At 40.5% G+C, this 21,625-nt stretch overlaps 1 protein-coding gene across 4 annotated transcripts in view; it reads right to left on the bottom strand.

The window, feature by feature from the left end:
- Positions 1-21,625, bottom strand: part of LOC120944009 (neurabin-1-like) — a 146,294-nt gene that overhangs the window by 19,779 nt on the left and 104,890 nt on the right. For 2 of the 4 annotated variants that reach the window (XM_040357740.1, XM_040357741.1), the window contains exons 12-17: positions 21,457-21,608; positions 20,121-20,448; positions 16,621-16,699; positions 13,183-13,254; positions 8,157-8,343; positions 2,528-2,644 (exon numbers count right to left, since the gene is read on the bottom strand). In XM_040357740.1, the coding sequence (XP_040213674.1) occupies positions 2,528-2,644; positions 8,157-8,343; positions 13,183-13,254; positions 16,621-16,699; positions 20,121-20,448; positions 21,457-21,608 (935 nt within the window). The remainder of the gene's footprint in view (positions 1-2,527; positions 2,645-8,156; positions 8,344-13,182; positions 13,255-16,620; positions 16,700-20,120; positions 20,449-21,456; positions 21,609-21,625) is intronic. The other 2 variants (XM_040357743.1, XM_040357742.1) reach the window with 2 other exon arrangements.

Below are 21,625 nucleotides of genomic sequence, written 5' to 3'. Positions count from 1 at the left end.
ACAAAAGTTAACCAAAGCATCCCACAGACCTGCACTGAGAAGGGGAGATACAACAACGGAGATTTACAGACTTGTGTGCTTGACACTTGTGTATGTACAATCAAAAAAATACAGAAGTCAGTCTGAAACAGCAAGTTATATGGGGCCAACTTACATGCCAACAGTGTTCATCTTTAAATGACATATATAGGACAGAACATTGATAAATAAAAGCTCATCTTTGATGCAGCAGTATTTACTTCATCCTTTGGTCAATGGATAGGTTCATTTCTGGGTTTCCTAGCAACCACTGCTAATCAAGAGTAAAGCTAAGCCAATATCCGGAAGGGTATAGCTCATTCTTGTGACTATCGGATCACTTGGCCAAAGCTGCCCCAAATCCAATATCCTTTGATACAAAGAAAACCTTTGAAGTTTGAGGTCTAAGCCAGATTAATCTGCTGCCCTTTAACCCATCACTGGAAATTTTAATTAATATGTGCAAAACACAATGGAAACAATGACTCCACAGAGGGTGAAATACCACCACGAATTGATAATCGTGTTACCGTCATCTCCATGTGGCCAAATTAACTAGATTTAAAGGAATGTATAATTGTTTTGTACAATATTGTCTTTATTATGGTCAGGACTTAAGTCAAATACTCTGCCTGCACCTTTTCACATGTTTACAATTACGCCTTGACTGTAAAAAAAAATATATATATATATATATATATATATATATATATATATATATATATATATATATATATATATATATAAACAAAATGCTGTATAGAGAGCTCAATAAATCAAGCTGAATTTTTTTACACACAATTACACTACCATACCCAGTAGGAGTCGACCCGATTATCGGAGCGGACAATAATTAGGGCCAACATTCACAATTTTTCAAATCGGTATCGGTCAGAAACTTGCCGATATTGGTCAGACCACCTCCGGCGCTCACTACAGTCTCTGCCAATCTGCTCCTCCAGATACCATTAAAAAAGGTCTGGACTGGCCATAAGGCAAACCGGGCATTTTCCCGATGGGCTGGGGCCATGGGCACAGTGAGAGTGGGTCTGACTCGCATTGCTCACAGCCTGCGTTTTGTGTGCTCCTGCACTAGCTAGAATGGGGTTACAGGCAGCCGATGGATAGATCATAGGCCTGTATTGCCAGTCCTTCCCCCTGAGCCTTTACCACTCTCCCCTTCACTGGACAGTGGCCACTATCTCAGGACTGGATGGGGGCAGGAGAGGGAGCTGCTTGAGTTAACTTTTCACATTAAACAGTAGGTGATTGGTTGCTAGGATCGCCCAGTAACCAATTACCAGCCTGGTAATGTGAGTAGTGTGTACGTTTGACGTTTACATTTTTTTTAAACTTGTTCAGCTTATACCAGATTTGTGTAGAAACTGTTAATTTTTCAAAACTTTAAATGTACAGAATAAAAGCGATATTCGTATCGGTCTAGCTCTATCCCCAATACCCAGCTAACGGTTTTGTTTTAGCAATACTGAAAGCCAAATAGCAGGATGACAAAGTGAACTTTACTGACTTTTTTTTTTTTAAATAAACATTCTACCTCTGAACAGGAAGCACAAGGGGCCTAATACCATCTCTGATTGCGGCTTATTTTGTTACTGATGAGCCTGAAGCAGAAATTATATGTAGAAGTTATAACCATAATAATGGAATTAAATGTCTGACGCCTTTTTTTGTAATATAATCAGAAAAGAAGTTGGGACACCCCCCATACAGACACTGCTCACGGTACAAATATAATGTAGATGTGTAACTTCTTTTAACCCTAAACCTCGGAAGCAAGCTGTAAAAAAAAAAAAAATCACTGACAAAAAAACAAACACTAAAAAAAGTGGAATTTTCATTTCTGGTAAACCGGTCATTGGACAAAATTTAAAAAAATTAAATAAATTTCAACATTTTCAGTGCCTGTTTAAGTTGGGTTTCAGTTGAAGCAAAAAGTTTTATTTAGATGTTCTCTATCTAATCATACCGATGTAGTTTACCACTATTAAATCCTAATTTTTTTTTTTTAACCTTATTATTAGGCACTGAAAATGTTTTACAAATACACACACAAGGCTTGTCGAGAGCCTCTACATGTAAAATACAAGCTCTTATAAAGAGGCTATTAACAACATTAACAAGTTTACATACCTGTGCACAACGAGATTTGCCCTTTGCATTGATATCTGCAATGCAAGATATCAGCCACATTAGGCTGGGGAAAGGCTCAGCACAGGCTGACTGCAAAGTAATTTCATGGAACTATTGGAGAAGTCAGCCAAGTTTGGGAAATTGTATCAAAAACTTACAAAAACATTTTCAGCTTAAAAAAAAAAAAGTTGGTGCGTGTTATTAATAAAGCTCTTTAAGTCGCCTTGTATTTTAGTTTAATTTGGACTAGTAGTACACTAGCACGGCTCGACCATCTGATTAGGACTGCACAACAGACATGCGGTTACGGAGAACACCAACACAACACCACGAAGAGCACACACCGAAAAAAACTCACCTCATTGGAGGAGAAGGTAAATGTGTGTGAGCGCCCCGATAGGGAGGGCTCTGCCACCAACCCTGACAGGTCAGAGCAGGGGCTGTAACTGTGTGAATCATCTATGACAATTCTACTCTGAAAACAAGTAGAAATAAGAATGGATTATCCATGCCCCTGGCAAGCTTCATCATAACACCTTCATGCATCTCTGCCTTATATATGAAAACCCACACACCAGCAAGAGCTGTACAGAGATCTCTGTCTTGTTATATTCATTGCAGCAAGCTAGATTTGATTAAAGGGGTTGTAAAGGTTTGTTTTTAATTTTCTAAATAGTTTCCTTTAAGCGAGTGCATTGTTGGTTCACTTTCCTTAAATTTACCTTCTAAATGTTTTTTTTTTTTTTTCTTTGTCTGAATTTCTCACGTTCCTGTTCCTCCTCAGTAAGCTTGCCCCCATTCATGAGCCATCTGGCTGGTGGTTAGTCAGTCAGAACAGCTTACTGAGGAGGAACAGGAAGTGAGAAATTCAGACAAGGGAAATCAAAAAGGAAAAAAGGTTAGTTAACCAACAATGCAAAAATGGAAAGAATATTTGAAGAGCTGCACTCCAAAAGTAGTGTAGTGCTTTTATCCAAACTTTTATTAATAAAGGCAACCAAAAGGTTTTTTTTGGAGGGCGGCGGTCCAAATATTCTTTCCATTTTTGCTTCATGCATTGCCAACACCCTCGGTCTCTGTGAGGAGACGAAGTACATCCACCTGGTGCGGTTACTCCCTTTCCCTAACCAACAATGCACTAGCTTAAAGGAACCTATTTGGAAAATAAAAAACAAACCTTTACAACCCCTTTAACTCCTCCAACAAATTTTAGAAAAAAAAAAAAAAAAAAAAAAGTCTTCAGTTTACGTCTTTATTCCTTCAAAAGATGTGCACTCATCACGCAATTTAAATACATAACTGGAAATTGGTTTTCCAACGAAAAAAATAAATAAAATAAAAAACACATTTCTTTTGCAGAGGTGCCACGGTGCCCATTAATTCTTGCTAAAGTCCTAATGGCACCGCCAAGAGCACCTTGCCAACAGACACACCAAAACCCATGGTAACATAGTACCATGGCTTTGGTGAAGCACAATGTTTAAGAATATTAGACACTTTAGCGCTTGGGGTAGCCCATTAAAATAGGCTTCCCTAAACGCAACATAGATGTGAATGCACAAAAGACACACAAACTCCTGCGCACGGGTGGGTTGTCCGACAGTTAGTCACTATTTCCACATGAGAACTTCCACAAAATCAAAACTGGTAACAGAGGCCTTGCTGCCCTTCAGGGACGGGGAACATCCTAGCAGAGAACAAAAAGAAAAAGAAAGGTGCACCAGCCTGTTGTATTACCGTTTGACTGTTTAATAAATGGGTAAGATAAAAATAAAACTACTCACAAACGAGATAGTATAAAAGGCTTGTCAACAACGGTATGATAGGTAACCCTCGAGCCGCAATCCCAGATGGGGGGGGGGGGGGGGGGCGCATGAGATATGTCGCTGACGAAAAAAGAGGTATGTCGCTGTGGCGCCTTTCTTTTTCTTCTTTTTGTTAGATGTGAATGCAACCTAAGCCACATACCTGCTAAAAGTTGAAATTAGGCTCATGCTGGATGTGTTTGACCTGTAGGTTGATGGGTAGCAGGGGGTGGCACTTAGAGCATATCTATGGTCAAAACTTCAAATCACATACATTTCCATATTATATTTCAATTATTTCCTGCCCACTCCTGATAATCTGAGCAATCTTGAAGACTGTAAACCTAGTTTGTGAAGATTCCTGCACATTTACTTCCATGAGTTCTGCAACATGTATTCCCTGTGCACTGTGGATAGGCACGGCTGCATTACAGAATTTATGGAGTCTGCCTTCTGAACTACAGAGGTGATTTTGGGGGGGGGGGGGTCAGGAGTCATTGCTTGCAGGCAGCAAGGTGCTCATGGGATATGTAGTCCTTAAAAATCAAAAAGCATGCAGGGAGCTCAGGAAGTTGAGGAAAGATGACCAGCAGACAGGCAGGACTGATTTTATAACTAAGCTTATAATGGTTGTCAATAAAGCGTATTGTTTGCATTGCTATAAAAAAAGCTAAAATGTATGCCGTAACCATAGGATTTCTCTTAAGTGAGTATGCAAGGAGGAGGGGGCGAGGGGGTGGCTGCCACCAGTTTGGTGATCTGTAAGCGTGGCTTAAATAGCGTGTAGTGTTTGGAGCAGTGGAATATCACAACAGTACATGCATTGCTTTAGAAATCTGCTCCTAAGCATTTTATGGCTGTGTATGCAGGTATTTCTGCTTACTGCAGACAGATCAAAACCAGATACCTGGAATTCCTAGATCAGCATGTAATCCGAGGCAGACAGGCCATGGTAGCTATAACTGAAGAACAGATGCCCTTGGCATAAAGAATGTATCCCGTTCACATTTCATGACCTCTTTCTTTTATGAGCAGAGTATACCTCTAACAGAACAAGGCAACAACTGTACAAGATGTACATCATCTTTTACTTATACCAACTATATAAAGACAGAGATGTTTTTTTATGCCTAGATAGAACTGCGACTGTTCTATAGACATTCAACTATTGAATTGTAAACAAGCAGTAAAGACCCCTTGAAACAAGCCTTCCGTTTCCTTAGGCACCATGAAATAATTCATTCTAAAAGGCTAAGGCCATGTTTTGAACCACATTATACTAACCCTCTAAAACCAAAACTGCTCCCACTTTTTCTCAAATCACAGGGTACTTCCTCTTGCACCTGGTTATTTGAATTCAGAACGGCTGTGCATGGCTCGACCCTTACAGCCACATCAGCAATTCATAGGGATCTGTAAATAGACATACTACAAGTCCTGCCTGCCACCACTGCAGATCACACCTGCACCATGACAGTGATGTCACTGTAGTCCATTAAATACTTACCTCTGTACAGATCTGCAGCTAGGAGTAAACAATGCAGCTAGCCTGTGTATTGCACTCATGATGCACTGATCACAGTTGCAATGCTCTGCAAGCTTAAAATGTAAAAATGTAATAAAGTGTACATTTTTAAAAGAGAAGTATGGCCAAAGCTTTTTTGGTCATCTGTTTCATGTGGGTCACAGGAGTGCATTTATGGGGATACATCCAGAGACTGAAATGGATCTGTGTTGTCAATGTCAGAATCCACCCAGATGCCTGACTGACAACTGGCTCAGCCTTTAAGAGCGCCACCAACAGCCTGAGCCAGCCGCTCCCACCCCTTCTACAGCTCGATGACCAATGAGCACTGGAGGGGCAGAGCAGCGACTGTCCGTCACCACTCTGCTCAGAGCAGACCCGAGAAGTGAGAGGCCAGCGGTTACGTGATCATTCAGTTCTCGGGCTTAGAGCTGGTGGGGAACAGATGTAGCATTGGACTGATGCTGCAACCACACAGGTAAGTATGCAGGCTTTTTTTTTACTTTACGCACATCTCTTTTGATTACTTCATTGCTGGTGTATTTATTATTTTCTTTAAAGGTGGGATATACAGAGAAAATAATGGAGTTTTTAACCCCAGAAGTTAAATAGTCCCCACCCCATCAGCCTTCTAATTTCTAATGTAATCGCAGAGCAGTTGACCTGACAAGGGGCAGAAAATAGTGCCGAAATCCAACTTTAATGAGTTCACTTCAGCTCGTGAATTTTGAGGATGTATCGCTCCACAGTGTTTGAGGTTACATAAGTCAGTAAGGACTTGATATAAAGTTTATTACAATTTAAACTGACTGACTTAACCCAGTGACCGAGTGAAGTTCAGGCAGATAAATGTAGGTTGGAAAGCAGACAGCATGCACCACGTTCACTCTTTAGCCAATACATTGTGCTCTCGGAATCCTTTGGGATCAGGTATTTGACATACCTGGAAATGTCAGAGTTCAGTGGCACCTGTAGCTCTTCAAGAGTGAAGATTAGATTTGCCACCTCCTGGAAAGGTAAGAATTTAACGTGTTTTACAGGCTGGCTTAAAGCGGTAGAATCACCTTTAAATACATATTGCTATTCCAGTATAAAAGCTCGCCAAGCCCTCACTCTAACATTCATATGAGAATTAATGGAAATCATTACTATTCCTTAAAATAAAATTAAATAATCAAGTTACAATTATTGGAAAGATAGTTGCTTGGAATGAAGTTTCTCTAGTTACTGTTTTTCAGTTAAAAGGAGAAGTACGGTATGTCCCCCCCCCCCCCCCCTAATCATACTTATCTAGGTGGATGCAGCATCGGTCCGAAGCTGCATCTGTGCCCCAGCCAATGGCTTGCTTCTCTCGGCTCCCCGAGAGGAGAGCTGCCGACTGTCAATCACCAGCTTTCCTGCTCTGCTCCTTCACTGGAGCGCTGAGCTGTGGAGGGGTGGGGCGCGTCTGTCTCACCAGCTCACTGAGAGGCTTAGACTGTCATCAGTCCAGGCACCTGGCAGATCCAGACTTCTGAAGTCGGGATGAGGCAGTGTCTGGGCTGAACTTGGTGACGTCAGCTGAGAGTGGACATCTGACCGCTCTCTGCTGAAACCGGGTCACAGGAGTGCAAAACGAATTGCACTCCTGTGACCCTTAGGAGAAGCCGAGCCAAACGAGCCCAGGCTGGACTTCTCCTTTAATGACTTGGTTTAGGGTTCTAAATATATACTATAATTATCACATGAAGAAAATTATAGATGTAAAAACCAGACTGATTTCACTTTGAAGTCAGCTTGTGTCAGCGCTATACAAGATTCCATAAACATTCTGACAATTTGCTAGTGGATGTTCATTTCCCTACTTGAAGCAACCCGAGAATGGATTTATACTCTTTAATGAAACAAACAGGAGACCGTGAGATTTCAGCTTTTCATGGGACTACTTTATAAAGCATTTAGTATTCTGAATAACTGCATACATGTAGGATATAGTTCTCCCTTAAAGCTCAGATTCTTATACTGCTCTGGGCCCCCAGAGCAAGATCTCTGCACAAGCATTCCCAGCTATTTTGGTCTGAAAAGTTAGCTAAAGTAAAAAACCTACTAAAAAAAAAAAAAGTTCAAAGCATTTTTTTTTTCGAGTGAAGTGGCCAAGGTTCAAAGCTTAGTCCTCTATGTGATTTTCCATGGTATCCAGGAACCCAATGTGTTTGCCCTAGTCTACAAGGAAACCAATAAAAAAAGGAACATTTGAGTGTGCATTACCTGGTCTATAGCAGCCTGGGTTTGCATGATTGATTACATAAACAGATTATTTTAAAATGCATTAATTTATGGGTCAAACAATACATACATTTGAAATGTTTTCATAAGATTTTCTGATTAACGATGTGTCTCAAAGCAATAAAAGCATTGTAAAAAAACTATAGTAAAATAACAAAAAGTGAAATTTAACTACACAGCACTGGTCATGCACCTTGCAAATAGAGCTTTGCCTTGATTCCTATAAATGCAAACATAAGCACAGCCATCTTAACCCATTGTATTCTATCCATATGTGTAGAGAATCGACCTGCATAACGTTACCAGCAGCTATGGCGAACTTCCATTGAACAATAAAAAAGAGCAGACAGTAAACATATAGGGAATATTACATATTGCAGTTCAATGTTTACCTTGTTTCTGCTTCTCTCTTGGTCTGCAGACAGCTCCGAGCCACTATGAGGAAAGTTGAGGCTTCCGCTAGAAGCAGATTCTTTATGGCTCTCGCCAAACCAGGAGAAGGGCATACACGTAGGGACCGGAGAGTCTGAGTCAGACAGTGACTGGTTACCACCTTCATCCAGTAATTCTCGAGATCCACTGGAAACATTTATTAAAGGCAGAATTAGGAAAACCCCGCAATTACCATGAATCACACAAGACAAAGACACTAGCTATTTAAAATGTTTCGCTTCATTTTGTTTGGATTCACAGCAAACGCATCGCATTTAGCGCACACTAATGTTCACTAAAATGCATTTGTGCCATCGTGTGTATGTTGTGACACATTGTGTTGGATTTAAATGCCCTATTTTCAAACAGGGCACATCAACGTGCTGCATTATTGTGTACAGGGCTGGTGGAAAACAAAAAGTATTTTTACTTTGTCCCATAGCCAAAACAGGGCGTGAGCGGACAACCTTCCAAAGTGAATCTCGGACTTTCACTAGAACTAGTGGCCCCATTGGAAGATTTCTCCTATATTCCTGCTCTGGGAACAAGCAAAAAAACTGAATTTTTCATTTAATTTCAACGATAATGGTAAACAAGACAGATGGAGAAAGTGAATGCAGACAGCAGCAAAACCGACAGGCTCTCCAATAAATCCATAAAGTTTGCCCTTCGTTATAGTTTGAAATCTTTAAACATGTCTGCAGATCACAAATTCATTTTCCAATCTCATCTCCCCCACTTCTTTACAGGTACAGCAAATAAACCCCTGCTTTACTGTGTAAATCCCCATCACGTTTATTTTTGTCTATATTCTAGAAATAAAAGTACCTTCCTATTTATTTGATCAGGGAGAGCCGAGGACATCTTTACATTCAAAATACTAACAACTAACAAAGCCATCCACAATATAGCACCCAGCTACATCACTAACCTAGTCTCAAAATACCAACCTAATCGTTCTTTGTTTCTCTCCAAAAAAAGTCAAAACAAAAAGGATTCCCTCTGGAGGGGTCCCGTTTTGACTCCGCCCCCTCAGCTCCTGGTTGAGGCACCTGTTGCTGCCGTCTTGGGGCTGCACACTTGTAGCCATGGTCAAGCTCAGTGGCGAGTATGGGGACCCACAACCCCTCCTGCCCTGTGCCTTTGCAACTAATACTATGTTAGATTGCCAAACATATATACTTTTTCATCCTAGGTACAGTGTTACACACCCCTGAAGAGCGAGCTGGATCTTGCGAAACTAGGCTAGTATGATGCCCATGTACTCTGTCTACCATTATACTTGTGTACTAATATTTATTGTTTATGTATTGTTTCAATTGGCAATTGTTGGTGTTATCTATGTATGTAACAATTTTACTTTACGCATGTAAACAATTTTACTTGAATAAATTATATACTATACAATTACCGTTATCTTTACTGGCGGAAATGTTACCCACTTCATTTAAAGTCCCAGGGCGAATCCTTTTGTATTGACTATATGCAACAGGGATGGAATTGTGTCACTGGGGACACCAGACCTTTCCTCTTTTTTTCGTTTGTATCTCTCCAAAGACCTCCTGCTCTCTAGCTCCCTCGTCACCTCCTTTGCTCGCCTCCAGGACTTTTCCAGAGCCTCTACAAAACTATGGAACTCCTTACCTCAATCTGTCCAATTATCTCTTACTCTATTAGCTTTTAGACGATCCCTGAAAACCCTCCTCTTCAGAGAAGCCTATCCTACCAACACCCAACAACTATATTTTCATTTGTCTATCAGTTCATCCCCCAGTTATCTTTTGTTTCACTTCACCCTTACTTCTAGATTGTAAGCCCCAACGAGCAGGGCCCTCTAATTCCTCATGTATTGAATTATATTGTAACTGTACTGTCTGCCCTCATGGTGTAAAGCGCTGCACAAATATATAAACACACAATCCCAAAAAAGTTGGAGGGCTTTGTAAAATAAAACTCAGATTTTTTTCACAATAGAAATCAAATATTTAAAACTGAGAAAACAAAAAAATTCAGCACACATGGTAATTTGGAAATGGATGAGAGCAACAAGTCTCAAAAAAGTCCCATGTCTCTGCCTTTGGGAGTCATGCTTGTAACCGTTGGCCTTGCAATGCCTCATAGGACTTTAAGTTCCGCAACAGCTGGAGGGCCACAGTTTGAGCATCCATGGTGTAGCGTCTCCTCTTAAGCCATTCAGCCTCAGAAGGATTTACCCACTTCCTGACCAGGCCATTTTTTGCTATAAGGCACTGCGTCGCTTTAACTGACATTTGTGCGGTCGTGCGACGCTGTGCCCAAACAAAAATTGATGTCCTTTTCCCCCCCCACAAAGAGAGCTTTTTGGTGGTATTTGATCACCTCTGCGTTTTTTTTTTTGCGCCATTAACAAAAAAAGCGTCAATTTTGAAAAAAAACAACACTTACTTTCCGCTATAAAATTTCCAAAAAAAATGTATTCATTAGTTTAGGCCAATATGTATTCTGCTACATATTTTTGGTTAAAAAATACTAATAGGTGTATATTAATTGGTTTGCGCAAAAGTCATCACGTCTACAAAATAGGGGATAGATTTATGGCATTTTTAATTTGTTTATTTTTTTACTAGTAATGCCGATCAGTGATTTTTAGCGGGACTGAGAGACATTGCAGCGGACAGATCAGACACCTGACACTGACAATTTTTGGGAACCTGTGACATTATTACTACAGTAATCAGTGCTAAAAATATGCACTGTTATTGTACTAACGACACTGACAGGGAAGGGGCTAACATCAGGGGCGATCAAGGAGTTACCTGTGTTCTCTCACTGTATGTTCTAACTGTATGGGGGAAGGGCTCACTGAGACAACACAGATCCGTCTTCCTGCATAGCAGAAAGACAGGATCTGTGTGATCTCTCATGTCAGAAAAGAGATTTGCCCTGTTTACACAGGCAAATCCCCATTCTGTCACTGTGGGGAACGATCATGGGTGTCTGGTGGACATAGAGTCAGCCAGACCCACTGATTGGCTCCCCCGCTAACAGGAAGGAGTGGGCATGCGCGCCCACAAAAGAGTTCCCAGGCCGATGTTCACCTACGGCGATTTGCTGGATTGTTCCATCTAGCCGTAGCATAACGACGGCGGCTGGTCGGCAAGTGGTTAACACTCTGTAAACATCTGGAAACCGAGGAGACCAGTTGCTGGAGTTTTGGGAGAGGAATGGGGTTTCAATATTGCCCAACAGTCCTGGGTCTTCATGATACTTTTAGTTTCAAGATGCCTCAAATATTTTTAATTGGTGAAAGGTCTGGACTGCAGGCAGGCCAGTTAGGCACCCAGACTCTTCTACTATGAATCCATGCTATTGGCATAGATGCGGCATTGTTCTGCTGAAATATGCAAATAAAAAGACCGGATGGGAGCATATGCTGCTCTAAAACCTGGTTATATCTTTCAGCAGTGATGGTGCCAGATGTGTAGGCTGCCCATTCTATACTCACGAATACACCCCCATACCATCAGAGATGCAGGCTTTTGTACGGAGTGCTGACACCAAGCCAGAAGGTCCCTCTCCTCTTTTATATGGAGGACATAGTGCCCATGGTTGCCAAAAAGAATGCCAAATTTCAAATCGTCTGACCACTGAACAGTTTACCGCTTTACAATAAACCACTTTAGGAGGGCTTTGGCCCAGACAAGATGGCATCGTCTCTGGATCATGCTCAGGTATGGACCATGAAATGATGACCATCACAGAATCATGCCCGTTTTTAATGCAATGCCATCTGAGGGCCTAAAGATCACAGGCATGCAATATTACGTTTCGGCCTTGGCCCTTGCACCCAGAGATTTGGAATTTTACATTGAGGAACATTATTCGGAAATTGTTTTGACAATTTTTAGAGGCAGGTTTTCAGAGATTGGTGAACCTCTGCCCATCATTACTTCTGAGACACTGCTGAATTTCTAAGATGCCCTTTTTATAACAAATTATGCTCCGGACTTATTGACAGTTCACCCACCCAATTGGTTGCAAAATGTTCTTCCGGCTCTTCCTTGTTAGTACCACTTAGCCAGTTTTTTTTTTTTGCCCTGTCCCAACTTTGAGACATGTTGGAGCCATCAATTTCACAATCAGCTTATATTATTCTTAATATTGGTACATTTTCTCAGTTTAAAACACACACAGAATTGACCCCCTGCTTGACCTCTTATCTTCAACTCCCTTAACTTACTTCTTGCAGATAGTGAAACCTGTTTTTTCAGGAGGCCGAATCTTCCTTTCTAGATGCCCTCTCCTATGGTGGCCTTCCCTGGACTCACTCACCCAGACAACAAAAATGGGTGGAGCTGGAATCCCATCCAAACAAAGCATTGTCCAAGTTCCTCATTCACCACTCTCACTATTCCTTGTTTCATTTCAACCTATTTGTCTTTGTACGTAGTTTCTTTAAGAATTGCTCTACTTTTGTTGGTGTCATGCTTCCTTGATGACTTATTTGCCTGGCTACCCTACTTTCTCTCCTCTGAAATACTATAATTTTTGGTGACTTCAATATCCATATTAACGGTAACACCCCAGCTAAAATTCAAGTTCTCAAACTAACCTCATCTTTTGACTTAACACCATGGATACACACATTCCTATTCACTCTAACTGCAATATCCTTGACCTTATCACATCTCTGCACTCTCTGCAACAGAATGTAAGCTCCCGTTGGCAGGGTCCCCCTCCAACCCACTTGTCTTGAGTTGTATTAAAACTATACGGTCTCCCTTTTTTTCTAAAACGTTGGAGACATGGATAATAGTAATAATATCATAGGGCTGGTATATGATTTTAGGTTCAATAACAGCAAAAAGGCTGCAGGTCATCTTGTTAATTCATTCCACACAAAAAACTTGAACATTTAAAAGTTTGTAAGAAGCAAAAATAAATAATGTCCTAACCTTACAAATATTTTAAATTAGCTGTAGTAAAAACTAAACAAAAAACATTTACCGGCTGTCCAAGGATCCTCTCTGGCTATCCCGGTCCAGTTTTTTGCCTTTTCCCCCAGACTTTCGCAGTCCCCTAAAGAAACAAAAATATGACTTTTTAAAAAAAAAAAAAAAAAAAAAAAAAAAAAAAAAACTTTTTAAAATGTAAACACCGATTTATCCTAGGGTCACATAATACTGTACTCTTCAATTGTAGGCAGCTGTAAATATGCATTTCTCATCTGTTAATACATACTGAATTCTTTGTGACTGGTTTAAAAATATTCTTCTTAAAAAGGGGATTGACCACAGAGTTACGGAGAACTCGCAATTATTCAAAAAACAGAATTACTTTGTCTTTACGAAACTATAGGTTGCTCTAAAATTGCTCCTTATATTACCCATTTATAGATCACCACAACAATGACTTGCATAACATGAAGAAAATGTGTCAATTGGGACAGGGGAAGGGGCGGGGGATTGGGGGGGCAGTGGGACTTTCCAATGAAACAAGACACCAGGGCAGGATGAGTCAATCAATAAGGTAAACAAAGCATTTAATAGTATCATCATTGAGTATAATACATGAAATGACATTCGTAGTACATCCATAAGACAATACCAGATAGGGTATAAAATGATTGGTAAATCATATCAGACATGGTAAAAAATGGTTGCATAAAGAGCATAGTAACCCATGATTCACATAGATGTCAATGGTAACTCAAATGTTGAACTTATTAAAATAGTACAATAAAATAACATTGATATATGACTCAAACTTTTCAAAATGACCCATGGCAACTTCATATTTATTTACTCATTATAGATGACCCCAATTACTGCTCCTGATGAGTGGATATTACTCCACGAAACGCGTCGAGCCTCACTACTAATTGATGTCATATCACAGCAATCATGAAGTTACCATGGGTCATTTTGAAAAGTTTGAGTCAAATATCAATGTTATTTTATTGTACTATTTTAATAAGTTCAACATTTGAGTTACCATTGACATCTATGTGAATCATGGGTTACTATGCTCTTTATGCAACCATTTTTTACCATGTCTGATATGATTTACCAATCATTTTATACCCTATCTGGTATGGTCTTATGGATGTACTACGAATGTCATTTCATGTATTATACTCAACGATGATACTATTAAATGCTTTGTTTACCTTATTGATTGACTCATCCTGTCTTGTTTCATTGGAAAGTCCCACTGCCCCTCCCCCTGTCCCTATTGCCACCTTTTCTTCAATTATTTGGGGATGGAGACCTGTGCACTGTTAAGTCATGGTCTCATATAAAGTCCCAACCATTGCTTTCTTCATACTTGCATAACATGCTTTACAATTCACTTCATTCCTTGCACTCGTGGTACTTGGAGCAAATCAAAACCCAGATACTAAAATCTTATATAAGTTCTAACATGTTAACATCAATTCAAAGGTTGTGCTTCAGCCAAGGTTCACACTAACCCACATATCACACAGGAACCGCACTGCATTCCTGTGCAATCCAGTGTAGTTAGATGTGCAGACACTTTTCTTGGAGCCGCATTGCATGGTCATTTTGTACCATGTGATCCAGTGTGTGCAAACTGCACTGCATTTGTAATCCTTTTGGGGGCGTTGTTAACTTTGTATTGATACTCACAGCAGATCAAATACAGTGTGATTGCAATGCAGTGCGATAAAGGAACAGTGCCGAGAAAGGAGCAGGGATCGCTGAGCTTCCCGCACTGCATGTGTGTGAACCTAGATGTAATCCTCAATCTGCAGCTTTCAATAAAAGCATACCCGATAATCCTGCCATGCAATTCTCTTTCAAGCTTATTTGTTTATGGGACGACAGCTGTCCCCCAAATGTGATGATGTTTCCATCACATGCGCCACTGCTTAAGACTACAAGCAGCTACGCTAACACACACACGCCATCATTATTACTATCTGGAAGTTTTCCCATAGCAATGGTGTGCCTATGCTGCAGCACATTTGTGTAGGCAGGAAGTGGTTGAAAGAAATCTGCAGGAGATGAGCAGCACCAAGATGTTAAACCAATGTTGAACTTATTAAAATAGTACAATAAAACAACATTGACATATGACTCAAACTTTTCAAAATGACCCATGGTAACTTCATATTTATTTACTCATTATAGATGACCCCAATTACTGCTCCTGATGAGTGGATATTACTCCACGAAACGCGTCAAGCCTCACTACTAATTGATGTCATATCACAGCAATCATGAAGTTACCATGGGTCATTTTGAAAAGTTTGAGTCATATCAATATTATTTTATTGTACCATTTTAATAAGTTCAACATCTATGTGAATCATGGGTTACTATGCTCTTTATGCAACCATTTTTTACCATGTCTGATATGATTTACCAATCATTTTATACCCTATCTGGTATTGTCTTATGGATGTACTACGAATGTCATTTCATGTATTATACTCAATGATGATACTATTAAATGCTTTGTTTACCTTATTGATTGACTCATCCTGCCCTAGTGTCTTATTTCATTGGAAAGTCCCACTGCCCCTCCCCCGCCCCTTCCCCTGTCCCTATTGCCACCTTCTCTTCAATTATTTGGGGGTAGAGACCTGTGTACTGTCAAGTCATGGTCTCAGAGAAAAAAAATAAAAAATAAAACCACAATTGTTTACAATACAGTGCTTTAGCAAACTAATTTTTTCAGTTCTGGTTTAGATCTACTTTAATGTAGTTTTCCTGTTACAAAAGCAGACAGATTTCAGTGATAATCTGGGAAGAAACAAAAATGAACCTTCTAAGTTTTGACTTTTGAGGGACCACGGAGAAGGTTATAGAATAATCTATTCCCAGCACACCTGTGAAGCAAAGCACAAGTGCTAACCAAGGATCTATTCTGATCATTAAAGAATAGGCTTTTTTGTTTTGGACATAGTGGAGGGATTAGAAAACCTGTCTGTTTTTTAGTGCCATTTACACCCGTTAGGGAGATTCACCCTCTCAATTTGTTCTCTTTAGGGTTATCAACTAAAACGAACATGAAAGAAAATCCCAAATTTTGGGCTGACCCTAGAACAGTAATAGAAGGGAAACTCATTATGGACAGATGCCGTTTGGCCTTCCCATGTCATCAGTTGAGTGCTGTGGACACGGAGGCAATCCAGTTTGCTTTTTATGGCATGCTTACTTGTGTCATACGTTTGAGTATAATACTGTTTTAAATCATTCAATAAAACTACATAGTGGTAATGCACCAGGTCGGTGCGCCCTCTTTTTGTTGTTTTGCAGTGCATTCATAAGGATACTCAACCCTGAGGGGGCAGCAAAACATATTGAGGCTCAACCAATTTTGGCTTAATGGAAAGCATAGTAAGCCTTAACGCATACCACCGAAAATGCAGGAGACCATTTTTGGATTCACAAGAATAAGGGCCTGAGGAACTCTTACCCAAAATCAGGAAACCTCCTCCTGTGCTTCCCAGTGGCTTCATTTGCATCAGTGGTTTTGTCTTCACTTCTCTTCTCCTCTATGTGATGAAACAAGGCTTACATCAACAAAACTGACAGCAAATTGAAATTATTTCTGCATGAGAACAGATGGGTCATCCAAACACTACTCAGGTCTACATCTTCTCTATTCATACAACCGATTATTTGCAATCCAGACAGATTCACTACACGAGCAACAAAAGGAATCAATCCTTCTCAGGCCCTCCTACAACCACATGGTCAGAAATAGAAGTGGTCAACTTCAGCTTGTTCTTAACAACTTTGCTGTGAAATTAAGACAGTAGTAGACAATGTCTCGTGTAGAAGATGCTGAAAGACATGGCAGTTTTGGATTTACCCAACCTGTGCCCTGGCGCAGAGCTTTTGCTTTTTCAGGTTAAGTCTACAACAAGGTGGGAACATGTTAATGTAGAACATACTAGCTCCAACAATAATAAAGGAATCATAGAAATGTTGGTCCCAGAAGTCAATTTATGATGCTCTGGCTACATGAACTCCTAGACGCCTTTTTCTATCAACCAGTCCATGTTCCAGTTACTTTGGTTTCAAAGTTCATCTTAGAACTTGGCAGGCACAACACACACTAAGTGAACATTGCACTAAACTAGGCCCGAACTCTTAACACTGCAATAAGCGCATTTGGTTGGACTTTGCCTATGGATCACAGGAGTGCAATTCATTTTGCACTCCTGTGACCCATTTTTAGCAGAGAGCAGGCTGAAGTCCACTCTCTGATGTCACAGAAGTCGATCCAGGCACTGCGTCATCGTGACAATGGAGTCTGGATCCGCCAGGTGCCTGGACCGACACCCAGCTCAGCGAGGAGAGGAGGGAGCAGAGCTGCTGATTGACAATCAGCAGCTCTATGCCCAGGGAGCTTTCAGAACAGAGCAATCAGGGGTGTGCGATCACTCGGTTCTTAGTGCAGAGGTGCCAGGGGACCGGTGCTGCATCCACCTGGGCAAGTTAAAAAAAAAAAAAAAAAAAACATACTTCTCTTTTAAGCCCTGTGAGTTGAATTGGAGAAATCACTTGAATTGCCCATACATAATTAACAGCATGGATGGACGAATATCTCCTTCAACTGGAAGCAGACATAAAATTCACCATACGTACGGCAAGCTTAAAGTGGAATTCCTGCCCAACACTAAATATCATAACATTTCCCATCCCCACTCCTGGTACATACCCTGCCTTCTAGAAATGTATACAGTGGGAAAATTATTTGATCTCCTGCAGATTTAGTAAGTTTTCCAACTTAAAGAAATTAAGGGTTTATAAATTTTTTTTATCATAGGTGTATTTTAAATGATAGAGACAGAATATCAACCAAAAAAACCCCCATAAAAAACACAATACAAATGTTATACATTGAGTTGCAGTTCAGTGAGTAAAAGAAGTATTTGGTCCCACTCAAAACTGACTTTGTACTTGGTGGAGAAACCCTTGCTGGCTAATGCCAAAGAGCTCAATTCTGGTCTCATCTGATCACAGAACTTTCTCCCGATATTTCTAAGTAATTCATAGATGTTCATTGGCAAGCTTCAGATGGGCCTGTACATGTGCCTTCTTGAGGGGGACCTTGTGCAGGATTTCAATCCATGGCGGCGTACTGTGTTACCAATGGTTTGTTTGGTGACTGTGCTCCAAACTATCTTGAGATCATTCACAAGCTCCTCCCCATGTAGTTCTGGGCTGATCCCTTACTTTTCTCATGATCATCCTTACCCCCAGCTCCAGACTGAGGGCGATTCATGGTTATTTTGTATTTCTTCCATTTGCAAATAATCGCTCCAACAGTTGTCTTCTCACCCAGCTTCTTTCTGATGGTCTTGTAGTCCGTTCCAACCTTATGCAGGTCTACAATCTTGTCCCCGATGTCCTTTGACAGCTCTTTGGTTGGCCTTGCCCATGATGGTGAGGTCTGAATGGAAGAAAGATTCTGTGGACAGGTGTCTTATACACATAACCAGTTGTTAGGAGCGCCTTCTAAAAATTGACAAGATCAATCTTGTGTACCACATACTGTAGCCAAATATTTTACTCACTGAACTGCAACTCAATTTAGAACATTTGTATCATGTTTTTAGGCTGATATTCTGTCTCTACCCTTTTAAATACACCCATGATCACAATTATAGACCCTTTATTTCTTTGTAAGTGGGCAAACTTACAAAATTTGCAGTGGGATCAAATCATTTTCGCCACTGTATTCCCACTTTTTTCAGTTTGCTCTGGTCTGCATAATCACACAGCTCTGGCTCCCCTACCGTCATGAAGCGGCAGCTTCAGGGGAGAGGGAGCACCAACAGCTGGGCTATAGGAGCCTATGGATGAAATCACTCTGGGAATGCCCAGATGTTTCTACGCACTTCCTGACACCTAAGCTGGAGCGGCTGATCTCATGATCAAATCAGTGGACTAAAAAAAACGACAAATAGACCTTTTTGCATAGGGTAGGCAGGTTAGGGGAGGGGAAATGATTGCAGGAATTCCACTATACATTCGCTTGGTGATAGTTATGGCAGGAATCTTGAGCCAAGGACGACCTTGCTGCTGAAATCCAAGAAAGGTTTGAGAATCTACAGGTTGCAACCCTTGGCAATCTACTCAGGCTTAATATTTTTTTTAACCAAAGCATAACAAAAATAAAAAAATTACTCACTGCATTCTTAAACTGGGGTTATTTTATCTCCAATAAAAAAATAAGAATATGGCTCAAAAATTATAAAATAAAAGGTAAACAAAAAACATTAATAGTATCATTGCTTTTACAATGGAAAAAAAAAATTCTCCCCTTCCCTGTGATAAAAAATACTGTCCGTTTTAACAAAAAGATAGACATTGACATTCTGATTAGTAAGGGAGCCGATAAATGCAAACCTGTTAGCCGAGTTATTGAGATGTTAATGGCCCGTTTGTTGTATATAGTACACATGCATTCAGCTACTTGAAACAAATAGAACATGCACTAGATTGGTTTTATGGCAGAAAAGACAAACTTGGGTTTTAAGTCTCCTTATAATGCTCTGCCCTAACAGTGCTGAACCTGTCAAATATAAAAAATATGTTTGAATATAGTCTGCTGTAAAATCTGCATTTCATCTCTTGTACCAGGGCACAGCAGAGAGGTACATGAGACTTTCCTCGCCCTGTCGACAGTCATACGACCCGCAGTTCAGTCAGCTATGCTTAGACTGTGCAGTTTCCAGGGTGAACAAACAAAAGCACTGAAGTATTTAGAAATTAGTCTGCATATGGAAACAATGAAACTCTGTAGTGGAGAGCTGTCTCCTGATACAAGCTGCATACTCTTACGCTTCAGTGGATATCCTCTGACCTTGAACCATAATTATGGGGGAAAAAAACTGAGATCACTTATTTCTCTTTTTTTAGATCGTATTGCTTATTTTTCTGCACTTAAATACCTAAGCTTACCTTTGGCGACTTTGCCTTTGCCTTTAGATTCTCTCACTTTGGTATTCCTAGTGTATCCACCTGAGGAACTCTGAGCTAGCCCTTCCTCAGTGGGAGACTGACTGGAGGTTAGAATGGTTTCAGTGTTAGTCCTGTGTGCTGGGGAGGAGGAAGTGGAAATGGAGGGGATTGACTCCAAGAGAGTACCTAAACTCTCAGCTCGAGGCTTTTCAGTCCTTTGATCATCATCCTGGGCAGCTGCCAACACCAGCCGCTCTTCTGTCTCTTCTCTTACTTTCTCACAAGGGCTTACTGTTTCTACCAGAATCACATCTTCAGCATCTTCCTCCTATAGAAAGAACACACTTTTTTTTAGAGCACCCAGGTTTTGGCTCACAACAGTGTGCTAGTACCAATTCTTTACTATAATACATAAACAAAGCCTTTTAGTATGTGTTAATGTGATTACCTTAGAATAAAAATATTGCACTGGCAGACTTTCATTGCAACTTTTAGTTACAAATATATTTACACAAGACGACCATTATGTGACAATGCAAAAGTAATATATGTATGTACCCAAAATCTGCATTTTATAGGGCTCAATTTAATGAAGGAAAATCCACTCCGCACTGCAAGTGCAGTCGCTGAAGATCTGAGGGGAAGCTCTGCTGATTTTATCATCCAATCATGTGCAAACTAAAATGCTGTTTTATTTTCCTTGTATGTTCCCCCTCGGATCTACAGCGACTGTATTTTGAAGTGCACTTGTAGAGCAAAGTGGATTTGCCTTTAGTAAATAACCCCCTGTAATGCCTCAGGTTAGAACTGTCTGCAGCCCACTAATGAATCTTGAAGAAGATACAGCCGACAGGCCCATGGTTGTGTAGGCTCATGGTTACCAGACAGTTATCCGTCACACAGATCTGCATTACACCAGCTTTGCCACAGCAGAATTCCAAGATAAACCCAACTTAAAAAGGACAAGTTCACCTTTTGCAGGTAAAAATTATATTTATTTTACTTGGAGTCTATAGCAATGCAACCATGACTAGCAGATTGTGGTTGACATGCAGGAGTCCGGCAGACTTGTCACTGTATCTGTCTGCTTGTACCCCATACGGATAGACAGATACACACAGACAGGAAGAGAGCATCAATTACCTAGAGCACTCAACAGTGTCATGGTAGTTCATTAAGACCTACAAGCCAACAGCCACCATAGGGCAGTAAGTTTAGGCTGGCAAGCCCATAGGACTGTAAATGAGTTGTTATTGCTGTGGTGTCTTGAAGCTTGGTCCTAAGGGATAGTTTTCAGTAAGCGCTCAATTCATCAAATGAAAATCATAGTACATACCTCGGTATATGAGGTTTTCCCTTCAGCAGTCAAAGGCTCTTTGATTTTGTGTCGGGACGGCCGCTGGCGTTTCACTTTAAGTGCAAGCTGAGCTTTGGCTTTGTGTGCGCTGGTGTCCAAGCGTTGGATTTCTCCCACACACGCATCAAAATCTACAAGCAGAGGACAC

This window comes from Rana temporaria, chromosome 6 (assembly GCF_905171775.1).
Source record: "Rana temporaria chromosome 6, aRanTem1.1, whole genome shotgun sequence".
Classification (NCBI taxonomy): domain Eukaryota; kingdom Metazoa; phylum Chordata; class Amphibia; order Anura; family Ranidae; genus Rana; species Rana temporaria.
This window is presented reverse-complemented; position numbering and strand designations above follow the sequence as displayed.